At 47.2% G+C, this 20497-nt stretch overlaps 1 protein-coding gene across 1 annotated transcript in view; it reads left to right on the forward strand.

The window, feature by feature from the left end:
- Positions 1–20497, forward strand: part of LOC137311298 (E3 ubiquitin/ISG15 ligase TRIM25-like) — a 33958-nt gene that overhangs the window by 6729 nt on the left and 6732 nt on the right. The window contains exons 3-5 of the mRNA XM_067978586.1: positions 61–291; positions 8066–8088; positions 9044–9252. Coding sequence (XP_067834687.1) covers positions 61–291; positions 8066–8088; positions 9044–9252 — 463 coding nt within the window. The remainder of the gene's footprint in view (positions 1–60; positions 292–8065; positions 8089–9043; positions 9253–20497) is intronic.

Here is a 20497-nt window from a genome sequence, read left to right on the forward strand (position 1 = left end):
TGCTCAGGGTAAGAGCTGTGTGGAAGGGCCGTTTGTAATGAGAGTTGGTTTGGGTTTCAGACACGAATCAATGAGCTGAAAGGAAAGCTATCGAAGAGCTACTCTGACTGGAGGAGACAGCTGGAAGAAGATGAAGAATACGCACTGAAACTGATCGATGAGGAGGGGCTCCGAGCTCTCTCACAGATTAGAAGCTGTTCTGAAGCATTAAACAAGAGGATGGAACAGATGACATTAATAGATGGAGAATACCAGAGTCTGGAACAGAGGGACCCTCTCTCCTTTATTCAGGTACATCTTCAATATAAACAGGGTCATGTCTGGGGAATGGGGCGTTTCTGTGAGGCTGGTGAGAGGGCTGAATTGTTTGAAGATTGTTGGTGGGGCCCAGCAATGGTGCTGCCCCCTCAGCCCTGCCCGAGGAGTGTTGGTGCTGCCCCCTCAGCCCTGCCCGAGGAGTGTTGGTGCTGCCCCCTCAGCCCTGCCCCGGGAGTGTTGGTGCTGCCCCCTCAGCCCTGCCCCGGGAGTGTTGGTGCTGCCCCCTCAGCCCTGCCCCGGGAGTGTTGGTGCTGCCCCCTCAGCCCTGCCCCGGGAGTGTTGGTGCTGCCCCCTCAGCCCTGCCCCGGGAGTGTTGGTGCTGCCCCCTCAGCCCTGCCCCAGGAGTGTTGGTGCTGCCCCCTCAGCCCTGCCCCAGGAGTGTTGGTGCTGCCCCCTCAGCCCTGCCCCAGGAGTGTTGGTGCTGCCCCCTCAGCCCTGCCCCAGGAGTGTTGGTGCTGCCCCCTCAGCCCTGCCCCAGGAGTGTTGGTGCTGCCCCCTCAGCCCTGCCCCAGGAGTGTTGGTGCTGCCCCCTCAGCCCTGCCCCAGGAGTGTTGGTGCTGCCCCCTCAGCCCTGCCCCAGGAGTGTTGGTGCTGCCCCCTCAGCCCTGCCCCAGGAGTGTTGGTGCTGCCCCCTCAGCCCTGCCCCAGGAGTGTTGGTGCTGCCCCCTCAGCCCTGCCCCAGGAGTGTTGGTGCTGCCCCAGGATGGAGTGCAGTGAAATGTTGGATTATTCCCCATTCCTGTGACTGGCCCCACCTACTGTTATACACTGAACTCTTTACTCTCAATCCCAAATTCACGGTTTGGTTTCATTGGGTTTTGATTTGTTTGTTGTTTTAACAATTGAATAGTGATAATGGGGCAGTTCAATTATCCGAATATCGACTGGGGGAAAAACAGAGTAAAGGGCAAAGAGGGGGAGGAATTCCTCAAATGTGTTCAGGAGAACTTTCTTCAATATGTTTCCAGTCCAATGAGGAAGGAAGCAGTGCTGGATCTAGTTCTGGGGAATGAAGTGGGGCAAGTGGAGCACATTTCAGTGAGGGAGCGTTTGGGAAACAGTGATCACAATATCATTAGGTTTAGAAAGTAATGGAAGAGGACAAGAAACAATCAAACGTGAAAATACACAACTGGGGGAGGGCTAATTTCTGTGAGTTGAAAAGGGATCTGGCCCAGGTGGGTTGGAAACAAAGGTTGGCAGGTAAAACAGTAAATGAGCAATGGGAGGCCTTCAAAGAGGAGATAGTTCGGCTACAGACTAGAGACATTTCTGTGAGGGGGAAAGGAAGGGCATCCAGAGCTAGAGCTCCTTGGATGATTGAAGAAATAGAGATTAAAATGAAACATAAAAAGGAGGCTTATGATAAATGTCAGGTTCATAATAGACAGCAATCACAGTAGAGAATCAAACAGAATACAGAGAGTGCAGAGGAGAACTGAAAAAGGAAATGAAAGGGGCAAAGATAATGTATGAGAAAAGATTAGCGGGTAACATAAAGTCTTTTAGAGACTTACAAAGTGTAAAAGGGTGGTTAAAGGAAAGGTGGGGCCGATGAAGGACCATAAAACTCCACAGGAAAAGTGATCCAACCGTGGCTTTCTAGAGAAGTTAAGGATGGTATTAGATTAGAAGAAGAGGCTTACAATGTTACCAAAAAGAGCAGTAAGCCCGAGGATTTGGAGGGTTTTAGAAATCAACAAGGGATGACCAAGAAATTGATGCAGAGGGAGAAAATTGAATATGAAAGTAAACTAGCAAGAAATATAAAAACAGATTGTAAGAGCTTCTACAGGTGTGTAACAAGGAAGAGATTAGTTAAAGTAAACATGGGTCACTTAGAGGCAGAGACAGGAGAAATTATAATGGGGATTAAGGAAATGGCAGAGACGTTAAATTAATATTTTGTATCTGTCCTCACAGTTGAAGAGACAAAAACATACCAGAAATAGTGGGGAACCAAGGGTCTAATGAGAGTGAGGAACTTAAAGTAATTATGATTAGTAAAGAAAAAGTACTGGAGAAATTAATGGGACTAAAAGCTGATGAATCCCCTGGACCTGATGGCCTACATCGTAGGGTTTTGAAAGAGGTGACTGCAGAGATAGTGGATGCATTGGTTTTGATCTTCCAGAATTCCCTAGATTCTGGAACGGTACCTGTTGATTGGAAGGTGGCAAATGTAACCCCGTATTCAAGATAGAAGAGAGAGAGAAAACAGGGACCTATAGGCCAGTTAGCCTGACATCAGTGGTAGAGAAAATCCTAGAATCTATTATTAAGGACGTAGTAACAGGGCACTTAGAAAATCGTAATATGATTAGGCAGAGTCAGCACGGTTTTTGAAAGGGAACTTGTGTTTGACAAATCTATTAGAGCTTTTAATGGGTGTAACTAGCAGGGTAGATATGGGGGAACTGGTAGATGTAGTATATTTGGATTTTCAAAAGGCATTTGATAAGGTGCCACAGAAGATTAGGGCTCATGTGATTGGGGGTAATATATTAGCATGGATTGAGGATTGCTTGACGGACAGAAAACAGAGAGTAGGAATAAACGGGTCATTTTCGGGCTGACAGGTTATAACTAGTGGGGTGCCACTAGGATCAGTGCTTGGGCCTCAGCTGTTTACAATCTATATCAATGATTAGATTAGTGGACCGAGTGTAATGTATACAAGTTTGCTGACAATACAAAGATCGGTGGGAAAGTAAGCTGTGAGGAGGATGCAAAGAGGCTGCAAATGGATATAGACAGGTTAAGTGAATGGGCGAGACGGTGGCAGGTGGAGTATAATGTGGGGAAATGTGAAATTATCCACTTTGGCAGGAAGAATAGGAAAGCAGAATATTTTTTAAAAGGTGAGAGACTAATTATGTACAGTTTTGGTCTCCGTACCAAAGGAAGGTTACAGTTGTTCAACAAAGGTTCACCAGATTGATTCCTGGGGTCAGAGGGTTGTCTTATGAGGAGCGATTGAGTAGAATGAGTTTATAGTCAGTGGATTTTAGAAGAATGAGAGATGATCTCATTGAAACATATAAGATTCTGAGAGGCTCGACAGGGTAGATGCTGAGAGTCTAGAACTAGAGGGCATAGTCTCAAGATAAGGAGAAATTAGCCTATTTAGGACCAAGATGAGGTAAAATTTCTTCACTAAGTGTTGTGAATCTTTGGAATTCTCTACCCCTGAGGGCTGTGGATGCTCAGTCATTGAACATATTCAAGGATGAGATGGATAGATTTTTGGACTCTCGGGGAATCAAGGGATATGGGGATCGGGCGGGAAAGTGGAGTTGAGGTCGAAGATCAGCCATGATCTTATTGAATGGCGGAGCAGGTTCGAGGGGCCGAATGGCCTACTCCTGTTCCTGTTTCTTATGTTCTTAAAAAGGAAATCTTCTTGTGGAGGCAGAGGGAATGACTGAGGTACTAAATGAATACTTTGCATTGGTCTTCAGTAAAGAAGAGGATGCTGCCAATCTTCCAGTAAAGGACGAGGGGGTAGAGAAACTGGAGAGGATTAAAATAGATAAAGAGGAAGTACTAAAAGGGTTGGCAGCGCTCAAAGTAGAAAAGTCACCCGGTCCGGGTGGGATGCATCCTAGTTTGCTGAGGGAAGTAAGGGTGGAAATAGTGGAGGCTCTGGCCACAATATTTCAATCCTCCTTGGATATGGGAATGTTGCCAGAGGACTGGAGGATTGCAAATGTTACACCTCTGTTCAAAAAAGGGGAGAGGGATAAACCCGGCAACTACAGGCCAATCAGCCTAACGTCGATGGTGGTGAAATTTCAAGAGACAATAATCTGAGACAAAATTAATTGTCACTTGGAAGAAAATGGGATAATAAACAACAGACAACACAGATTTATTAAAGGCAAATCGTGTCGGACTAACTTGATTGAATTCTTCGATGAAAACTTGTGAGCAAAATTGAAGCCCATGGGATTAAAGGGACAGTGGCAGCGTGGACACGAAATATGCTCAGAGACAGAAAGCAGAGAGTAGTGGTGAACGGTTGTTTTTCAGACTGGAGGGAAGTTTACAGTGGTGTTCCCCAGGGGTCAGTATTAGGACCATTGCTCTTTTTGATATATATTAATGACCTGGACTTGGGTGCAGAGGGTATAATTTCAAAGTTTGCAGATGACACGAAACTCGGAAATGTAGTAAACGATGTGAAGGATAGTAACAGACTTCAGGAGGACAGAGACAGACTGGTGAAATGGGCAGAAACATGGCAGATGCAATTTAATGCAAAGAAGTGTGAAGTGATGTATTTTGGTGGGAAGAATGAGGTGAGGCAAAATAAACTAAATGGTACAATTTTAAAGAGGGTGCAGGAACAGAGAGACCGGGGGGTGTACGTACACAAATCTTTCAAGGTGACAGGACAAGGTGAGAAGGCTGTTTAAAAAAAGTACCCAGGATCCTTGGCTTTATAAACAGAGGCATAGATTACAAAAGCAAGGAAGTTATTCTAAACCTTTATAAATCACCGGTTAGGCCCCAGCTGGAGTATTGTGTCCAATTCTGGGCACCGCACTTTAGGAAGGATGTCAAGGCCTTGGAGAGGGTGCAGAGGAGATTTACTGGAATGGGACCAGGGATGAGGGACTTCAGTTATGTGGAGAGACTGAAGAAACTGGGATTGTTCTCCTTCGAGCAGAGAAGGTTAACAGGAGATTTAACAGAGGTGTTCAAAATCATGAAGGGTTTTGATAGAGTAAATAGGGAGAAACTGTTTCCAGTGGCAGAAGGTTGGCCTTTACTTCTAGGGGGATGGAGTATCAAAGCAGGGGAGTCATGCTACAACTGTACAGGGTGCTGGTGAGACCACACCTGGAGTACTGCGTACAGTTCTGGTGCCCTTATTTAAGGAAAGACATATTTGCATTGGAGGCAGTTCAGAGAAGGTTCACTAGTTTGATTCCAGGTATGGAAGGTTTGTCCTATGAGGAAAGATTGAACAGGTTGGGTCTGTACTCATTGGAGTTTCGAAGAATGAGAGGAGATCTTATTGAAACACACAAGATTCTGAGGGGACTCGATAAGGTAGATGCTGAGAGGATGTTACCCCTCATGGGGGAATCTAAAACTAGGGGGCTTGGTCTCAGAATAAGGGGTCGCCCGTTTAAGACGGAAATGAGGAGGAATTTCTTCTCCCAGAGGGTCGTGAATCTTTGGAATTCTTTACCCCAAAAAGCTGTGGAGGCTGAGTCATTGAATACATTCAAGGCTGAGTTGGACAAATTTTGATCAGCAAGGGAGTCAAAGGATATGGGGAAAGGGCGGGAAAGTGGAGTTGAGGTAAAAATCAGATCAGCCATGATCTCATTAAATGGCGGAGCAGGTTCAAGGGGCCGAATGGCCGACTCCTGCTCCTATCTCTTATGGTCTTATAAAGTTCTGTATTTAAGATGATCGGAAAAGAATCAGGTGAGAAGAGGAGAATTCTTTTTACACAGCGAGTTGTTATGATCTGGAATGTGCTGCCTGAAAGGGCGGTGGAAGCAGATTCAATAATAACTTTCAAAAGGGAATTGGATAAATACTTGGGGTAAAATTTACAGGGCTATGGGGAGTCAGGCTAATTTGATAGCTCTACCAAAGAGCCAGCACAGACACGATGGGCTGAATGGCCTCTTTCTGTGCTATATCATACTATGATTCTATTATTTAAAAATAATGAGAGATCTGATGAGGGTTGTGCAGTTGATGTTGTGTATATGGACTTTCAGAAGACATATGATAAATCATAGAATCATCGATTCGTAGAAAGGTTACAGCACGGAAGGAGGCCATTCAGCCCATCGAGCCCACGCCGGCTCGATGCAAGAGCAATCCAGCGAGTAACACTCCCCCACCCTTTCCCTGTAGCCCTGCAATATTTTCCTTTCAAGTAGTTATCCAGTTCCCTTTTGAAGGCCATGATTGAATCTGCCTCCACCACCCCCTCGGGCAGTGCATTCCAGATCAGAACCACTCGATGTGTAAAAAAGTTTTTCCTCATGTCACCTTTGGTTCTTTTGCCAATCACCTTAAATCTATGTCCTCTGGTTCTTGACCCTTCCGCCAATGGGAACAGTTTCTCTCTATTTACTCTGTCTGGACCCTTCATGATTTTGAATACCTCTATCAAATCTCCTCGCAACCATCTCTGTTCCAAGGGGAACAACCCCAGCTTCTCCAGTCTATCCACGTAACTAAAGCCCCTCATCCCTGGAATCATTCTAGTAAATCTCTTCTGCACCCTCTCTAAGGCCTTCACATCTTTCCTAAAGAGTGGTGCCCAGAACTGGACACAATACTCCAGTGTTTTAGAAAGGGTCATCATGACTTCCATACTTTTGTGCTCTGTGCCTCTATTTGTAAAGCCCAGGATCCCGTATGCTTTTTCAAACCACTTTCTCAACCTGCCCTGCCACCTTCAATGATTTGTGCACATAAACCCCCAGATCTCTCTTCCTGTAACCCTTTAGAGTTGTGCCCTCTAGTTTATATTGCCTCTCCTCGTTCTTCCTACCAAAATGCATCACTTCGCATTTTTCTGCAGCCCACATAAAAGACTTATTAGCAAAATTAATGCCCATGGGATTAAAGGGACAGTGGCAGCGTGGATACAAAATTGGCTCAGGGACAGAAAGCAGAGAGTAGTGGTGAACGGTTGTTTTTCAGATTGGAAGGAAGTTTACAGTGGTGTTCCCCAGGGGTCAGTGTTAGGACCACTGCTCTTTTTGATATATATTAATGACCTGGACTTGGGTATATGGAACATAATTTCAATGTTTGTGGCTGACACAAAGCTTGGAAATGTAGTAAACAGTGAGGAGGATAGTAACAGACTTCAGGAGGACATGGACAGACTGGTGAAATGGGCGGACACATGGCAGATGCAATTTAACACAGAGAAGTGTGAAGTGATGCATTTTGGAAGGAAAAATGAGGAGAGGCAATATAAACTAAATGGTCCAATTTTAAAGGGGGTGCAGGAACAGAGAGATCTGGGGAATCATCAACAGAAATCTTTGAAGGTGATCAGGACAATTTGATCAAGCTGTTAAAAAAAAGAATACGAGATCCTGGGCTTTATAAACAGGCTTGGAGTACAAAAGCAAGGAAGTTATTCTAAACCTTTATAAATCACATGGTTAGGTCCCAGCTGGAGTATTGTGTCGAATTCTGCGCACCGCACTTTAGGAAGGATGTGAAGGCCTTATAGAGGGTGCAGAGGAGATTTACTGGAATGGGACCAGGGATGAGGGACTTTAGTTATGTGGAGAGACTGGAGAAACTGGGATTGTTCTCCTCAGAGCAGAGAAGGTTAAGGGGAGATTTAATCGAGGTGTTCAAATCATGAAGGGTTTCGATACAGTAAATAAGGAGAAACTGTTACCACTGGCAGGAGGGTCGGTAACCAGAGGACACAGATTTAAGGTAATTGGTAGAAGCACCAGAGGCAGCATGAGGAGAATTGTATTTACAGAATGAGTTGTTCTGATCTGGAATGCGCTGCCTGAAAGGGCGGTGGAAGCAGATTCAATAATAACTTTCAAAAGGGAATTGGATAAATACTTGAAGGGGAAAAATTTGCAGGCCTATGGGGAAAGAGCAGGGGGAGTGGGACTAATTGGATAGCTCTTTCAAAGAGCCGGCACAGGCACAATGGGCCGAATGGCCTCCTCCTGTGCAGTATGATTCTATGATTCTATTGACTGATTTGATCTCCTCTCTTTATTCACAGAACTCGAAGCAGCTCCTTTCCAGGTAAGTTCCTCTCAGTCATACAGTACCTGCTGCTGATAGGGAACCTTCACCTGTATCTGGGAGAAGAGTGAAAGTAGAATCACCGCTTGGAAACCTCCCCAGATCAGGGGCTTTCAAATGGGGTGAATATTGAGTGATGTTTAACTGTGGTTTGAGGGGTTCTTGGCTCAGGCAGCCTGTGGGAAATGGGAGTGAGATGGGCTGTTCCATCGGTGTGTCGAGCTTCTCAGGAACCTGTTAGACAGGAATTGAGAGTGAGAGAAACCTGCAGTGACCTGTATCTAACCGAGGCTTCCTAAAGGCTCCATGTGTGTCAGTGACAGCTTTATTCCATTGGGTCAGTAAGTGCTGTGTGATTGGCTTGTTCTATCAACCAGCCCATGGAGAAATGAGGAGAGGGGCAGGCCCCAGTGTCAGAGTGACAGTAAAATGTCTTGTGATTGGCTCATTCTATCCACTAACAGAGAAATGAGTGTGTGCTGAAATGTCCCAGTGATGTCAGTGTGACTGGACACTCTGTGAGGGAATCCCACCGATCCCAGGTCCCTGGGAGGCTGTTCCTTCTCCTCTCCTCACTTCACATGATCGTAGTGAGTGTGTTCCTGCAGAGAGGGGGGAGCACAGACTGGAGACCCTCGGGATAATAATAATAATTAATAATAGAAAGATAAGGGCTCCAGTACAGAGAAACTGGACTGAACACAGACGGCTTTGAAAATCACAAACTGAGCTGAAGTGACAGCAAACCAGGATCCCACTGCTCGTTTGGAGATCAGTGTGAATGCAGGGAGACTGCAAATCCCGGGATTCTGCCTTTCTCAGGATGGGTTGCTGCGGGGTGTCAGTACGAGCATTAGAAGGGGTGCAGGTTGTTGCACTGATCACTCGTTCCCCTTTGGGTTTCTGATCTGAAATGTCCCCACTGATAAAAACATTCTCTCCTCTTTCATTACAGAGTGACTGAGACTCAGAGAGTCACAGACCCAGATGTTCCAGCGCTCACCCTGAACCTGTCCAATATATCTGAACTTATCCAGAAGAGGCTGAATGGATCGGAAAAGTACCACTCAGACATATTGGGAATGATAAGGAAAAACGTGCAGCTTTTCTCCAATTCTGGGCACCACACTTTAGGAGAGATGTCAAGGTTAAGAATTTCAAGAGGTGAGGAGGCACTTAGATTAAAGCCCTCAGGTTAGAGATGATTGCTGTTGGCTGGGCTTGTCTGAGACATGAAGAAACTGTTATTGAATCATTAAAATAAGATTTCCAAGGGGATTACGATCAATATACTGATTGGACTGAAAGAGGAGGAAGGCGGTGTGCACTGAGGACATCTGAATGGAGAAGTGGGGAAGTTATGTTAAACTTGTATCAAACCTTGGTTAGACCACACTTGGAGCACTGTGCACAGTTCTGGTCTCCATATACCTTGGTTAGACCTCACTTGGAGCACTGTGCACAGTTCTGGTCTCCATATACCTTGGTTAGACCTCACTTGGAGCACTGTGCACAGTTCCGGTCTTCATATATCTTGGTTGGACCTCACTTGGAGCACTGTGCACAGTTCTGGTCTCCATATACCTTGGTTAGACCACACTTGGAGCACTGTGCACAGTTCCGGTCTCCACATCACAGGAAGGATGTAATTGCACTGGAGAGAGTACAGAGGAGATTTACAAGGATGTTGCCAGGACTGGAGAATTTTCGCTCAAGGGAAAGATTGGACAGGCTGGGGTTGTTCTCTTTGGAACAGAGGAGGCTGAGGTGTACAAAATTATGAGAAGGCTTGATAGAGTGGATAGGAAGGACCTGTTTCCCTTCGCAGAGAGGTCAATAACCAGGGGACATAGAAAACAATTTCACCCAATGGCGATGGGGGTCTGGAACTCACTGCCTGAGAGGGTGGTAGAGGCAGAAACCCTCAACTCATTTAAAAAGTACCAGGATGTGCACCTGAAGTGTCGTAACTACAAGTCTACGGGCCAAGTGCTGGAAAGTGGGATTACGCTGGGTGGCTCATTTTCGGTCGGCGTGGACACGATGGGCCGAATAGCCTCCTTCTGTGCCGTAACTTTTCTATGATTCTATACTGTGCACTGTTCTGGTCTCCATGTACCTTGGATAGACCACACTTGGAGTACGGTGCACAGTTCTGGTCTCCATATTATAAAAAGGATCCAGAGGCACTGGATAATGTGCAAAAAAGATTCACAAGGATGATACCAGAACTGCGAGATTATACCCATCAGGAAAGGTTGAATAGGCTGGGGCTCTTTTCTCTCGAAAAGAGAAGGCTGAGGGGTGACCTGATAGAGGTCTTTCAGATTATGAAAGGGTTTGATAGGGTAGACGTAAGGAAGATGTTTACACTTGTGGGGAGACCAAAACTAGGGGTCATAAATATAAGATAGTCACTAATAAATCCAATAGGGAACTCAGGAGAATCTTCTTCACTGAGAGAGTGGTGAGAATGTGGAACTCGCTCCCACATGGAATAGTTGAGGTGAAGACACAGATACATTTAAGGGGAAGCTCGATAAACACATGAGGGGGAAAGGAATAGAAGGATACACTGAAAGGGTTAAATCAAGTCGGAGGGAAGAGGCTCGTGTGGAGCATAACACCAGCATGGACCAGTTGGGCAGAATGGCCTGTTTCTGTGCTGTACATTCTATGTAGAATCATAGAAGTTACAACATGGAAACAGGCCCTTCGGCCCAACATGTCCATGTCGCCCAGTTTATACCACTAAGCTAGTCCCAATTGCCTGCACTTGGCCCATATCCCTCGATACCCATCTTCCCCATGTAACTGTCCAAATGCTTTTTAAAAGACAAAATTGTACCCGCCTCTACTACTGCCTCTGGCAGCTCGTTCCAGACACTCACCACCCTTTGAGTGAAAAAATTGCCCCTCTGGATCCTTTTGTATCTCTCCCCTCTCACCTTAAATCTGTGCCCCCTCGTTATAGACTCCCCTACCTTTGGGAAAAGATTTTGACTATCGACCTTATCTATGCCCCTCATTATTTTATAGACTTCTATAAGATCACCCCTTAACCTCCTACTCTCCAGGGAATAAAGTCCCAGTCTGTCTAACCTCTCCCTGTAAGTCAAACCATCAAGTCCCGGTAGCATCCTCGTAAATCTTTTCTGCACTCTTTCTCGTTTAATAATATCCTTTCTATAATAGGGTGACCAGAACTGTACACAGTACTCCAAGTGTGGCCTCACCAATGCCCTGTACAACTTCACCAAGACATCCCAACTCCTGCATTCAATGTTCTGACCAATGAAACCAAGCATGCTGAATGCCTTCTTCACCACCCTATCCACCTGTGACTCCACTTTCAAGGAGCTATGAATCTGTACTCCTAGATCTCTTTGTTCTATAACTCTCCCCAACGCCCTACCATTAACGGAGTAGGTCCTGGCCCGATTCGATCTACCAAAATGCATCACCTCACATTTATCTAAATTAAACTCCATCTGCCATTCATCGGCCCACTGGCCCAATTTATCAAGATCCCGTTGCAATCCTAGATAACCTTCTTCACTGTCCACAATGCCACCAATCTTGGTGTCATCTGCAAACTTACTAACCATGCCTCCTAAATTCTCATCCAAATCATTAATATAAATAACAAATAACAGCGGACCCAGCACCGATCCCTGAGGCACACCGCTGGACACAGGCATCCAGTTTGAAAAACAACCCTCGACAACCACCCTCTGTCTTCTGTCGTCAAGCCAATTTTGTATCCAATTGGCTACCTCACCTTGGATCCCATGAGATTTAACCTTATGTAACCACCTACCATGCGGTACCTTGTCAAATGCTTTGCTGAAGTCCATGTAGACCACGTCTACTGCACAGCCCTCATCTATCTTCTTGGTTACCCCTTCAAAAAACTCAATCAAATTCGTGAGACATGATTTTCCTCTCACAAAACCATGCTGACTGTTCCTAATTAGTCCCTGCCTCTCCAAATGCCTGTAGATCCTGTCCCTCAGAATACCCTCTAACAACTTACCCACTACAGATGTCAGGCTCACTGGTCTGTAGTTCCCAGGCTTTTCCCTGCCGCCCTTCTTAAACAAAGGCACAACATTTGCTACCCTCCAATCTTCAGGCACCTCACCTGTAGCGGTGGATGATTCAAATATCTCTGCTAGGGGACCCGCAATTTCCTCCCATAACGTCCTGGGATACATTTCATCAGGTCCCGGAGATTTATCTACCTTGATGCGCGTTAAGACTTCCAGCACCTCCCTCTCTGTAATATGTACACTCCTCAAGACATCACTATTTATTTCCCCAAGTTCCCTAACATCCATGCCTTTCTCAACCGTAAATACCGATGTGAAATATTCATTCAGGATCTCACCCATCTCTTGTGGTTCCGCACTTAGATGACCTTGTTGATCCTTAAGAGGCCCTACTCTCTCCCTAGTTACCCTTTTGCCCTTTATGTATTTGTAGAAGCTCTTTGGATTCACCTTTGCCTGATCTGCCAAAGCAATCTCATATCCCCTTTTTGCCCTCCTGATTTCTCTCTTAACTCTACTCCGGCAATCTCTATACTCTTCAAGGGATCCACTTGATCCCAGCTGTCTGTGCATGTCATATGCCTCCTTCTTATTTTTGACTAGTGCCTCAATCTCCCGAGTCATCCAAGGTTCCCTACTTCTACCAGCCTTGCCCTTCACTTTATAAGGAATGTGCTTACCCTGAACCCTGGTTAACACACTTTTGAAAGCCTCCCACTTACCAGACGTCCCTTTGCCTGCCAACAGACTCTCCCAATCAACTTCTGAAAGTTCCTGTCTAATACCATCAAAATTGGCCTTTCCCCAATTTAGAATTTTAACTTTTGGGCCAGACCTATCCTTCTCCATAGCTATCTTAAAACTAATGGAATTATGATCACTGGTCCCAAAGTGATCCCTCACTAACACTTCTGTCACCTGCCCTTCCTTATTTCCCAAGAGGAGGTCAAGTTTTGCCCCCTCTCTAGTCGGGTCATCCACATACTGAATGAGAAATTCCTCCTGAATACACTCAACAAATTTCTCTCCATCCAAGCCCCTAATGCTATGGCTGTCCCAGTCAATGTTGGGAAAGTTAAAGTCCCCTACTATTACCACCCTATTTTTCTTGCAGCTGTCTGTAATCTCCTTACATATTTGCTCCTCAATTTCCCGTTGACTATTTGGGGGTCTGTAGTACAATCCTATCAAAGTGATCTCTCCCTTCTTATTTTTCAGTTCTACCCATATGGACTCAGTGGGCGAACCCTCGGATATATCCCCTCTCACTACTGCCGTGATGTTCTCCCTAATCAAGAACGCAACTCCCCCTCCTCTCTTACCTCCTGCTCTATCTTTCCTATAGCATCTGTACCCTGGAACATTGAGCTGCCAGTCCTGCCCCTCCCTTAGCCATGTTTCAGTAATAGCTATAACATCCCAGTCCCATGTACCCATCCATGCCCTGAGTTCATCTGCCTTGCCCATCAGACTTCTTGCATTGAAATAAATGCAGTTTAATCTAGACTTCCCTTGGTCTTTGCCCTGCTTTCTCAGACCATCTGTCCGGTCATGTTCTGTACACTCTCCCTTACTGCCTTTTGTTTCTGTCACCACTTTATTTCCCACTGACTTCCTGCATCGGTTCCCATCCCCCTGCCACATTAGTTTAAACCCTCCCCAACAGCACTGGCAAACACTCCCCCTAGGACATTGGTTCCAGTCCTGCCCAGATGCAGACCGTCCAATTTGTACTGGTCCCACCTCCCCCAGAACCGGTTCCAATGGCCCAGGAATTTGAATCCCTCCAGCTTGCACCATCTCTCAAGCCACGTATTCATCTTAGCTATCCTGTCATTCCTACTCTGACTAACCCGTGGCACTGGTAGCAATCCTGAGATTACTACCTTTGAGGTCCTACTCTTTAGTTTAACTCCTAACTCCCTAAATTCAGCTTGTAGGACCTCATCCTGTTTTTTACCTATATCGTTGGTGCCTATATGCACCACGACAACTGGCTGTTCACCCTCCCCCTCCAGAATGTCCTGCAGCCGCTCCGAGACATCCTTGACCCTTGCACCAGGGAGGCAACATACCATCCTGGAGTCTCGGTTGCGTCCGCAGAAACGCCTGTCTATTCCCCTTACAATCGAGTCCCCTATCACTATAGCTCTGCCACTCTTTTTCCTGCCCTCCTGTGCAGCAGAGCCAGCCACGGTGCCATGAACCTGGCCACTGCCACCTTCCCCTGGTGAGCCATCTCCGCCAACAGTATCCAAAACGGTATACCTGTTTTGGAGGGAGATGACCGCAGGGGACCCCTGCACTGCCTTCCTACTCTTCCTCTGTCTGTTGGTCACCCATTCATTATCTCCCTCAGTAATTTTTATCTGCGGTGTGACCAACTCACTGAACGTGCTATCCACGACTTTCTCAGCATCGCGGATGCTCCAAAGTGAGTCCATCCGCAGCTCCAGAGCCGTCAAGCGGTCAAACAATAGCTGCAGCTGGACACACTTCCCGCAGGTGAAGGAATCAGGGATACAGGAAGGAGCCCTGAATTCCCACATCCCACAAGAGGAACATGACACGGCGCTGGGATCTCCTGCCATGACTTAACCCTTAAATTAGCTTAAGAACAACTACAATGTCAAGAGATGTCGAGGCCTTGGAGAGGGTGCAGAGGAGATGTCCTGGAATGGTACAGGGATGAGGGACCTCAGTTATGTGGAGAGATGAGAGAAACTGGGATTGTTCTCTTTACATCGAGTTACATCAAGTCTACAGCACAGAAACAGGCCATTCGGCCCAACTGGTCCATGCCGGAGTTTATGCTCCACACGGGCCTCCCCTCTCCCTACTTCATCTCACCCTATCAGGATACCCTTCTATTCCTTTCTCCATCATGTGTTTATCGAGCTTCTTCTGAAATACATCTGTGCTATTTGCCTGAACTGCTCCTTGTGGTGGTGAGTTCCACATTCTCACCACTCTCTGGGGAAAGAGGTTTCTCCTGAATTCCCTATTGGATTTATTAGCGACTATTTTGTACTTATGACCTCTAGTTTTGGACTCCCCCACAAGTGGAAATATTTTCTCTACGTCTACCCTATCAAACCCTTTCATTATCTTAAAAACCTCGATCAGGTCGCCCCTCAGTCTTCTCTTTTCGAGAGTAAAGAGTCCCAGCCTGTTCAGCCTTTCCTGATAAGTTTATCCTCTCAGTTCTGATATCATCCTTGTGAATCTTTTTTTGCACCCTCTCCAATGCCTCTATATTCTATTTATAATATGGAGACCAGAACTGTTCACAATACTCCAAGTGTGGTCTAAACAAGATTCTATATAAGTTTAACATAACTTCTTTGCTTTTCAATTCTACCCATCTAGAAATGAACCCCAGTGCTTGATTTGCCTTTTTATGGCCTTATTAACCTGTGTCGCTGCTTTTAGTGATTTGTGTGTCTGTACCCCCAGATCCCTTTGCTCCTCTACCCCATTTAGACTCTTATTGAACAAGCAGTTTGTGGCCTCTTTATTCTTCCTACCAAAATGCACCACCTCACACTTATCTATATTACAATTCATTTGCCAATTACAGCCGACTCTGTAAGTTTATTAATGTCCTCTTGTATTTTGTCACATTCTTTCTTTGTATTAACTACACCCCCCAATTTGGTGTCGTCCGCAAATTTTGAAATTGTACTTCCGATTCCCGAATACAAATCATGAATGTAAATTGTGAACAACAGTGGTCCCAGCACCGATCCCTGGGGAACACCACTTCCCACCTTTTGCCAGTCTGAGTAACTACCCTTAATCCCTACTCTCTGTTTTCTGTTTTGTTGCCAACTTGCTCTCCATTATCTGCTCATTTATCCTGAGTGCAGAGAAGGTTAAGGGCAGATTTAATAGCGGAGTTCAAAATTTTGAGTGATTTTCATAGAGTAGAGAGGGAGAAACTGTTTCCAATGGCAGGAGGGTCGGTAACCAGAGGACACAGATTTAAGGTAAACAGCAAAAGAACCAGAGGGGAGATTTGGAGAATTTCTTTCACAGCGAGTTGTTCTGATCTGGAATGCGCTGCCTGAAAGGGCGGTGGAAGCAGATTCAATGATAACTTTCAAAAGGGAATCAGATAAATACTTGAAAAGGAAAAATTTGCAGGGCTATGTGGAAAGAGCGGGGAAGTGGGTCAAAGAGCCGGCACAGGCACGATGGGCTGAATGGCCTCCTTCTGTGCTGTAAGATTCTATGATTCTATAGGGGACTGCCAGTATAGAATCATCGAAAGGTTACAGCACGGAAGGAGGCCATTCGGCCCATCGAGTTCACGCTGGCTCTATGCAAAAGCAATCCAGCTGGTCCCGTTCCCCTGTATCACTGCAGATTTTTTCCTTTCAAGTAGTTATTCAGTTCCCTTTTGAAGACCATGATTGAATCTGCCTCCACCACCCCCTCGGGCCGTGCATTCCAGATCCTAACCACTCGCTGTGTAAAAAAGTTTTTCCTCATATCACCTTTGGTTCTTTTGCCAATCACCTTAAATCTATGTCCTCTCATTCTTGACCCTTCCGCCAATGGGAACAGTTTCCCTCCATCCACTCTGTCTGGACCCTTCATGATTTTGAATACCTCTATCAAATCTCCTCGCAACCATCTCTGTTCCAAGGAGAACAACCCCAGCTTCTCTGGCCTATCCACGTAACTAAAGTCCCTCATCCCTGTTCCTGTACCCCTTTTAGAGTTGTGCCCTCTAGTTTATATTGCCTCTCCTCATTCTTCCTACTAAAATGTATCACTTTGCATTTTTCTGCGTTAAATTTCATGCCACGTGTCCGCCCAGGCCACCTGCCTGTCTATACCTCTTGAAGTCTATCACTATCCTCCTCACTGTTTACTACCCTTCCAAGTTTTGTGTCATCTGCAAATTTTGAAATTGTCCCCTCGACACCCAAGTCATGAATATATATCAAGGAAAGTAGCTCTAAGCACTGGCACCTAATAGACCACATCATGGTCCGAGCGAGGGACCGCAAAGATGTCCGCATCACCCGCGCCATGCCTGGAGCCGACGACTGCTGGACTGACCACCGACTAATCCACTCGACCATCTCCATCAACCTGGCCCCAAACCGGCAGCGGCAGAAAAACCTCTGCCGCAGGAGACTTAATGTCGCTGGACTCAAAGACCCTGAGAAGAAAGACCGACTCAGCCGTCACCTTACAACCAATCTGGCAACGACCAACGATCCAGAGTCACAGAGTGCCCACAGCGTCTGGTCCGCCCTAAAAGCCACCATAGTCAGCACCTGCAAGGAGACGCTCGGTCTCTCGACCAGGAAACACCAAGACTGGTTCGACGAGAATGATCAGGAGATCCAGGATCTCTTAGACCGTAAATGCAAGGCGTTCCTGAATTGGCAGCTCCACCAAAACTCGAGTGAGAGGAAACAAGCCTCCAGGCAACTGAAGGCCGAGGTGCAACAAAGAACCCGTGACCGAAAGAACAGATGGTGGGTGGAAAGAGCGCAGGAGACTCAGCAACTCGCTGACAACCACGACGTGCGCGGCTTCTTCAGCGCAATTAAAGCCATCTACGGTCCGAGTACCCAGGGACCTACCCCAACCAAGACCCAGTCCTCGACACCATCCCGCAACACGCTACCCGCCACCATCTCAGCTCAACCCCAGCCCGCCGTGAGGTCAAAAAAGCCATTCGACAGCTGAAAAACAACAATGTCCCCGGTGCTGATGGAATCCCCGCTGAAGTACGAAAACACGGCGGAGAGGCACTCTTGACATGAATACACGACCTTATCACCCTTGTCTGGAAGGAAGAGAGCATGCTGGGAGATCTCAGAGACGCCGTAATTGTGACCATCTTCAAGAAAGGAGATAGGTCCGACTGCGGAAATTACAGAGGGATTTCCCTAATGTCCACCACGGGAAAGGTCATCGCGAGAATCCTCCTCAACCGCCTCCTTCCAGTGGCCGAAGAGCTCCTCCCTGAGTCTCAATGCGGCTTCCGCCCGTCAAGAGGCACAATGGACATGATCTTTAGCGCGCGACAAATCCAGGAAAAGTGCAGGGAGCAGCATCAACCTCTGTACATGGCCTTCTTCGATCTCGCAAAGGCCTTCGACTCTGTCAACCGTGAGGAATTGTGGAGCATCCTCCTCAAATTCGGCTGCCCGCAGAAATTCGTCACCATTCTCCACCTGCTCCACGATGACATGCGAGCCGTGATCCTCACCAACGGATCCACCACAGACCCAATACGAGTGCAAACTGGGGTCAAGCAGGGCTGCGTCATCGCACCAACGCTCTTCTCCATCTTCCTCGCTGCAACACTCCACCCCATCACCATGAAGCTCCCCGCCGGAGTGGAGCTAACCTACAGGACAAGCGGGAAACTGTTCAACCTTCGACACCTCCAGGCCAGAACCAAGACCACCCCAACTTCTGTCATCGAGCTGCAGTACGCAGACGATGCCAGCGTGTGCGCACACTCAGAGGCCGAGTTACAAACCATCGTCGATGCATTCACCGAGGTGGATGAGAGAATGGGCCTCGGGCTAAACATCCCGAAAACAAAGGTCCTCTCCCAGCCCTCTCCTGCCACACAACACTGCCCCCCGACCATCAAGATCCACGGTGAGCCTCTGGACAGCGTGGATCATTTCCCATACCTCGGGAGCCTCCTCTCGGTGCGAGCAGACATCGACGATGAAATTCAACATCGACTCCAATGCGCCAGTGTAGCTTTCGGACGCCTGAGGAACAGAGTGTTCGAAGACCGAGACCTCAAATCCAGCACCAAGCTCATGGTCTACAGAGCAGCCGTGGTCCCCGCCCTCCTGTACACATCAGAAACATGGACAATGTACAGCAGACACCTCAAATCACTGGAGAGATATCACCAACGTTGCCTCTGCAAAATCCTGCAAATCCACTGGCGGGGTAGACGCACCAACGTGAGCGTTCTCTCCCAGGCTAATATCCCCAGTATCGAGGCACTGGTCACGCTCAACCAGCTGCGATGGGCGGGGCCACATTGTCCGCATGCCCGACACAAGATTCCCTAAACAAGTGCTGTACTCCGAGCTCCGCGATGGCAGGTGATCACTAGGAGGGCAGAGGAAACGCGAGACGGACACTCTCAAAGCCTCCCTAAAAAAATGCAACATCCCCACCGACACGTGGGAATCGCTTGCCCTAAATCGCCCAAACTGGAGAAGAAGCATCCACGAAGGCGCCAATTACCTCGAGCGTCACCGAGTGGAGCACGCGGAGGCCAAGCGTAAGCAGCAAAAAGAGCGCACAGAATCCAGAGCGTCTCACCCACCCGCCTTATCAAACACTACCTGCCCCACCTGTGGCAGAGTCTGCGGCTCCAGGATTGGATTATTCAGCCACCGCAGAACCCACCCTCCCGGAGTGGAAGCAAGTCATCCTCGACCCTGAGGGACTGCCAAAGAAGAAGATTTATCAAGAAAAGTAGTGGTCCCAGCACCAACCCCTGGGGAACACCACTGTACACCACCCTCCAGTCCGAAAAACAACCGTTCACCACTACTCTCTGTTTCCTGTCACTCAGCCAATTCTGTATCCATGTTTTCACTGCCCCCTTTATTCCATGGGCCGCAATCTTGATGATGAGCCTACCATACGGCACTTTATCAAACGCCTTTTGGAAGTCCATATACATCACATCAACTGTATTACCCTCATCGACCCTCTCTGTTACCTCATCAAAAAGCTCTATCAGGTTAGTTAAACACGATTTGCCTTTGACAATTCCGTGCTGGCTTTCCCGATTCAATCCACACTTGACCAAGTGACTGTTAATTCTGTCCCGGATTATCGGTTCTAAAAGTTTCCCCACCACTGAGGTTAAACTGACTGGCCTATAGTTGCTGGGTTTATCCTTACACCCTCTTTTGAACAAGGGTGGAACATTTGTGATTCTCCAGTCCTCTGGCACCACCCCCCGTATCTACGGATTTTTGGAAAGTTATGGCCAGTTCGCAGGTCGGGTTAGTTGTGTTCAGACAGCTGGGAATATCCCCGAACTTTAATCTCAGGTCCCTGTGTGTGTGGATCAGGAGCCTGAGATTAATCCTCAGTCGTCAGTGACACCTGCTTTAAACATTCCTCACTGGAATGGGCCAAAGCTTCACCCACCATGGGTCAGGTTGGGGCGGGGTTACACTGTCAATCAGAGTGTCTCTTAAAGGGACACTGTCCCTCACAGGGCTGTCAGTCTCTGTGCTCCGGGGAGGGGGTTGAATCAGTTCAACAGGGGCAGTCCCTGTCCCAGGGATCGTCATCGAGCAGTCGACAGGGATCAGGGGAGTGGGAATATTCCAAGGTGT

Source organism: Heptranchias perlo, unplaced genomic scaffold, assembly GCF_035084215.1.
Source record: "Heptranchias perlo isolate sHepPer1 unplaced genomic scaffold, sHepPer1.hap1 HAP1_SCAFFOLD_322, whole genome shotgun sequence".
NCBI lineage: Eukaryota > Metazoa > Chordata > Chondrichthyes > Hexanchiformes > Hexanchidae > Heptranchias > Heptranchias perlo.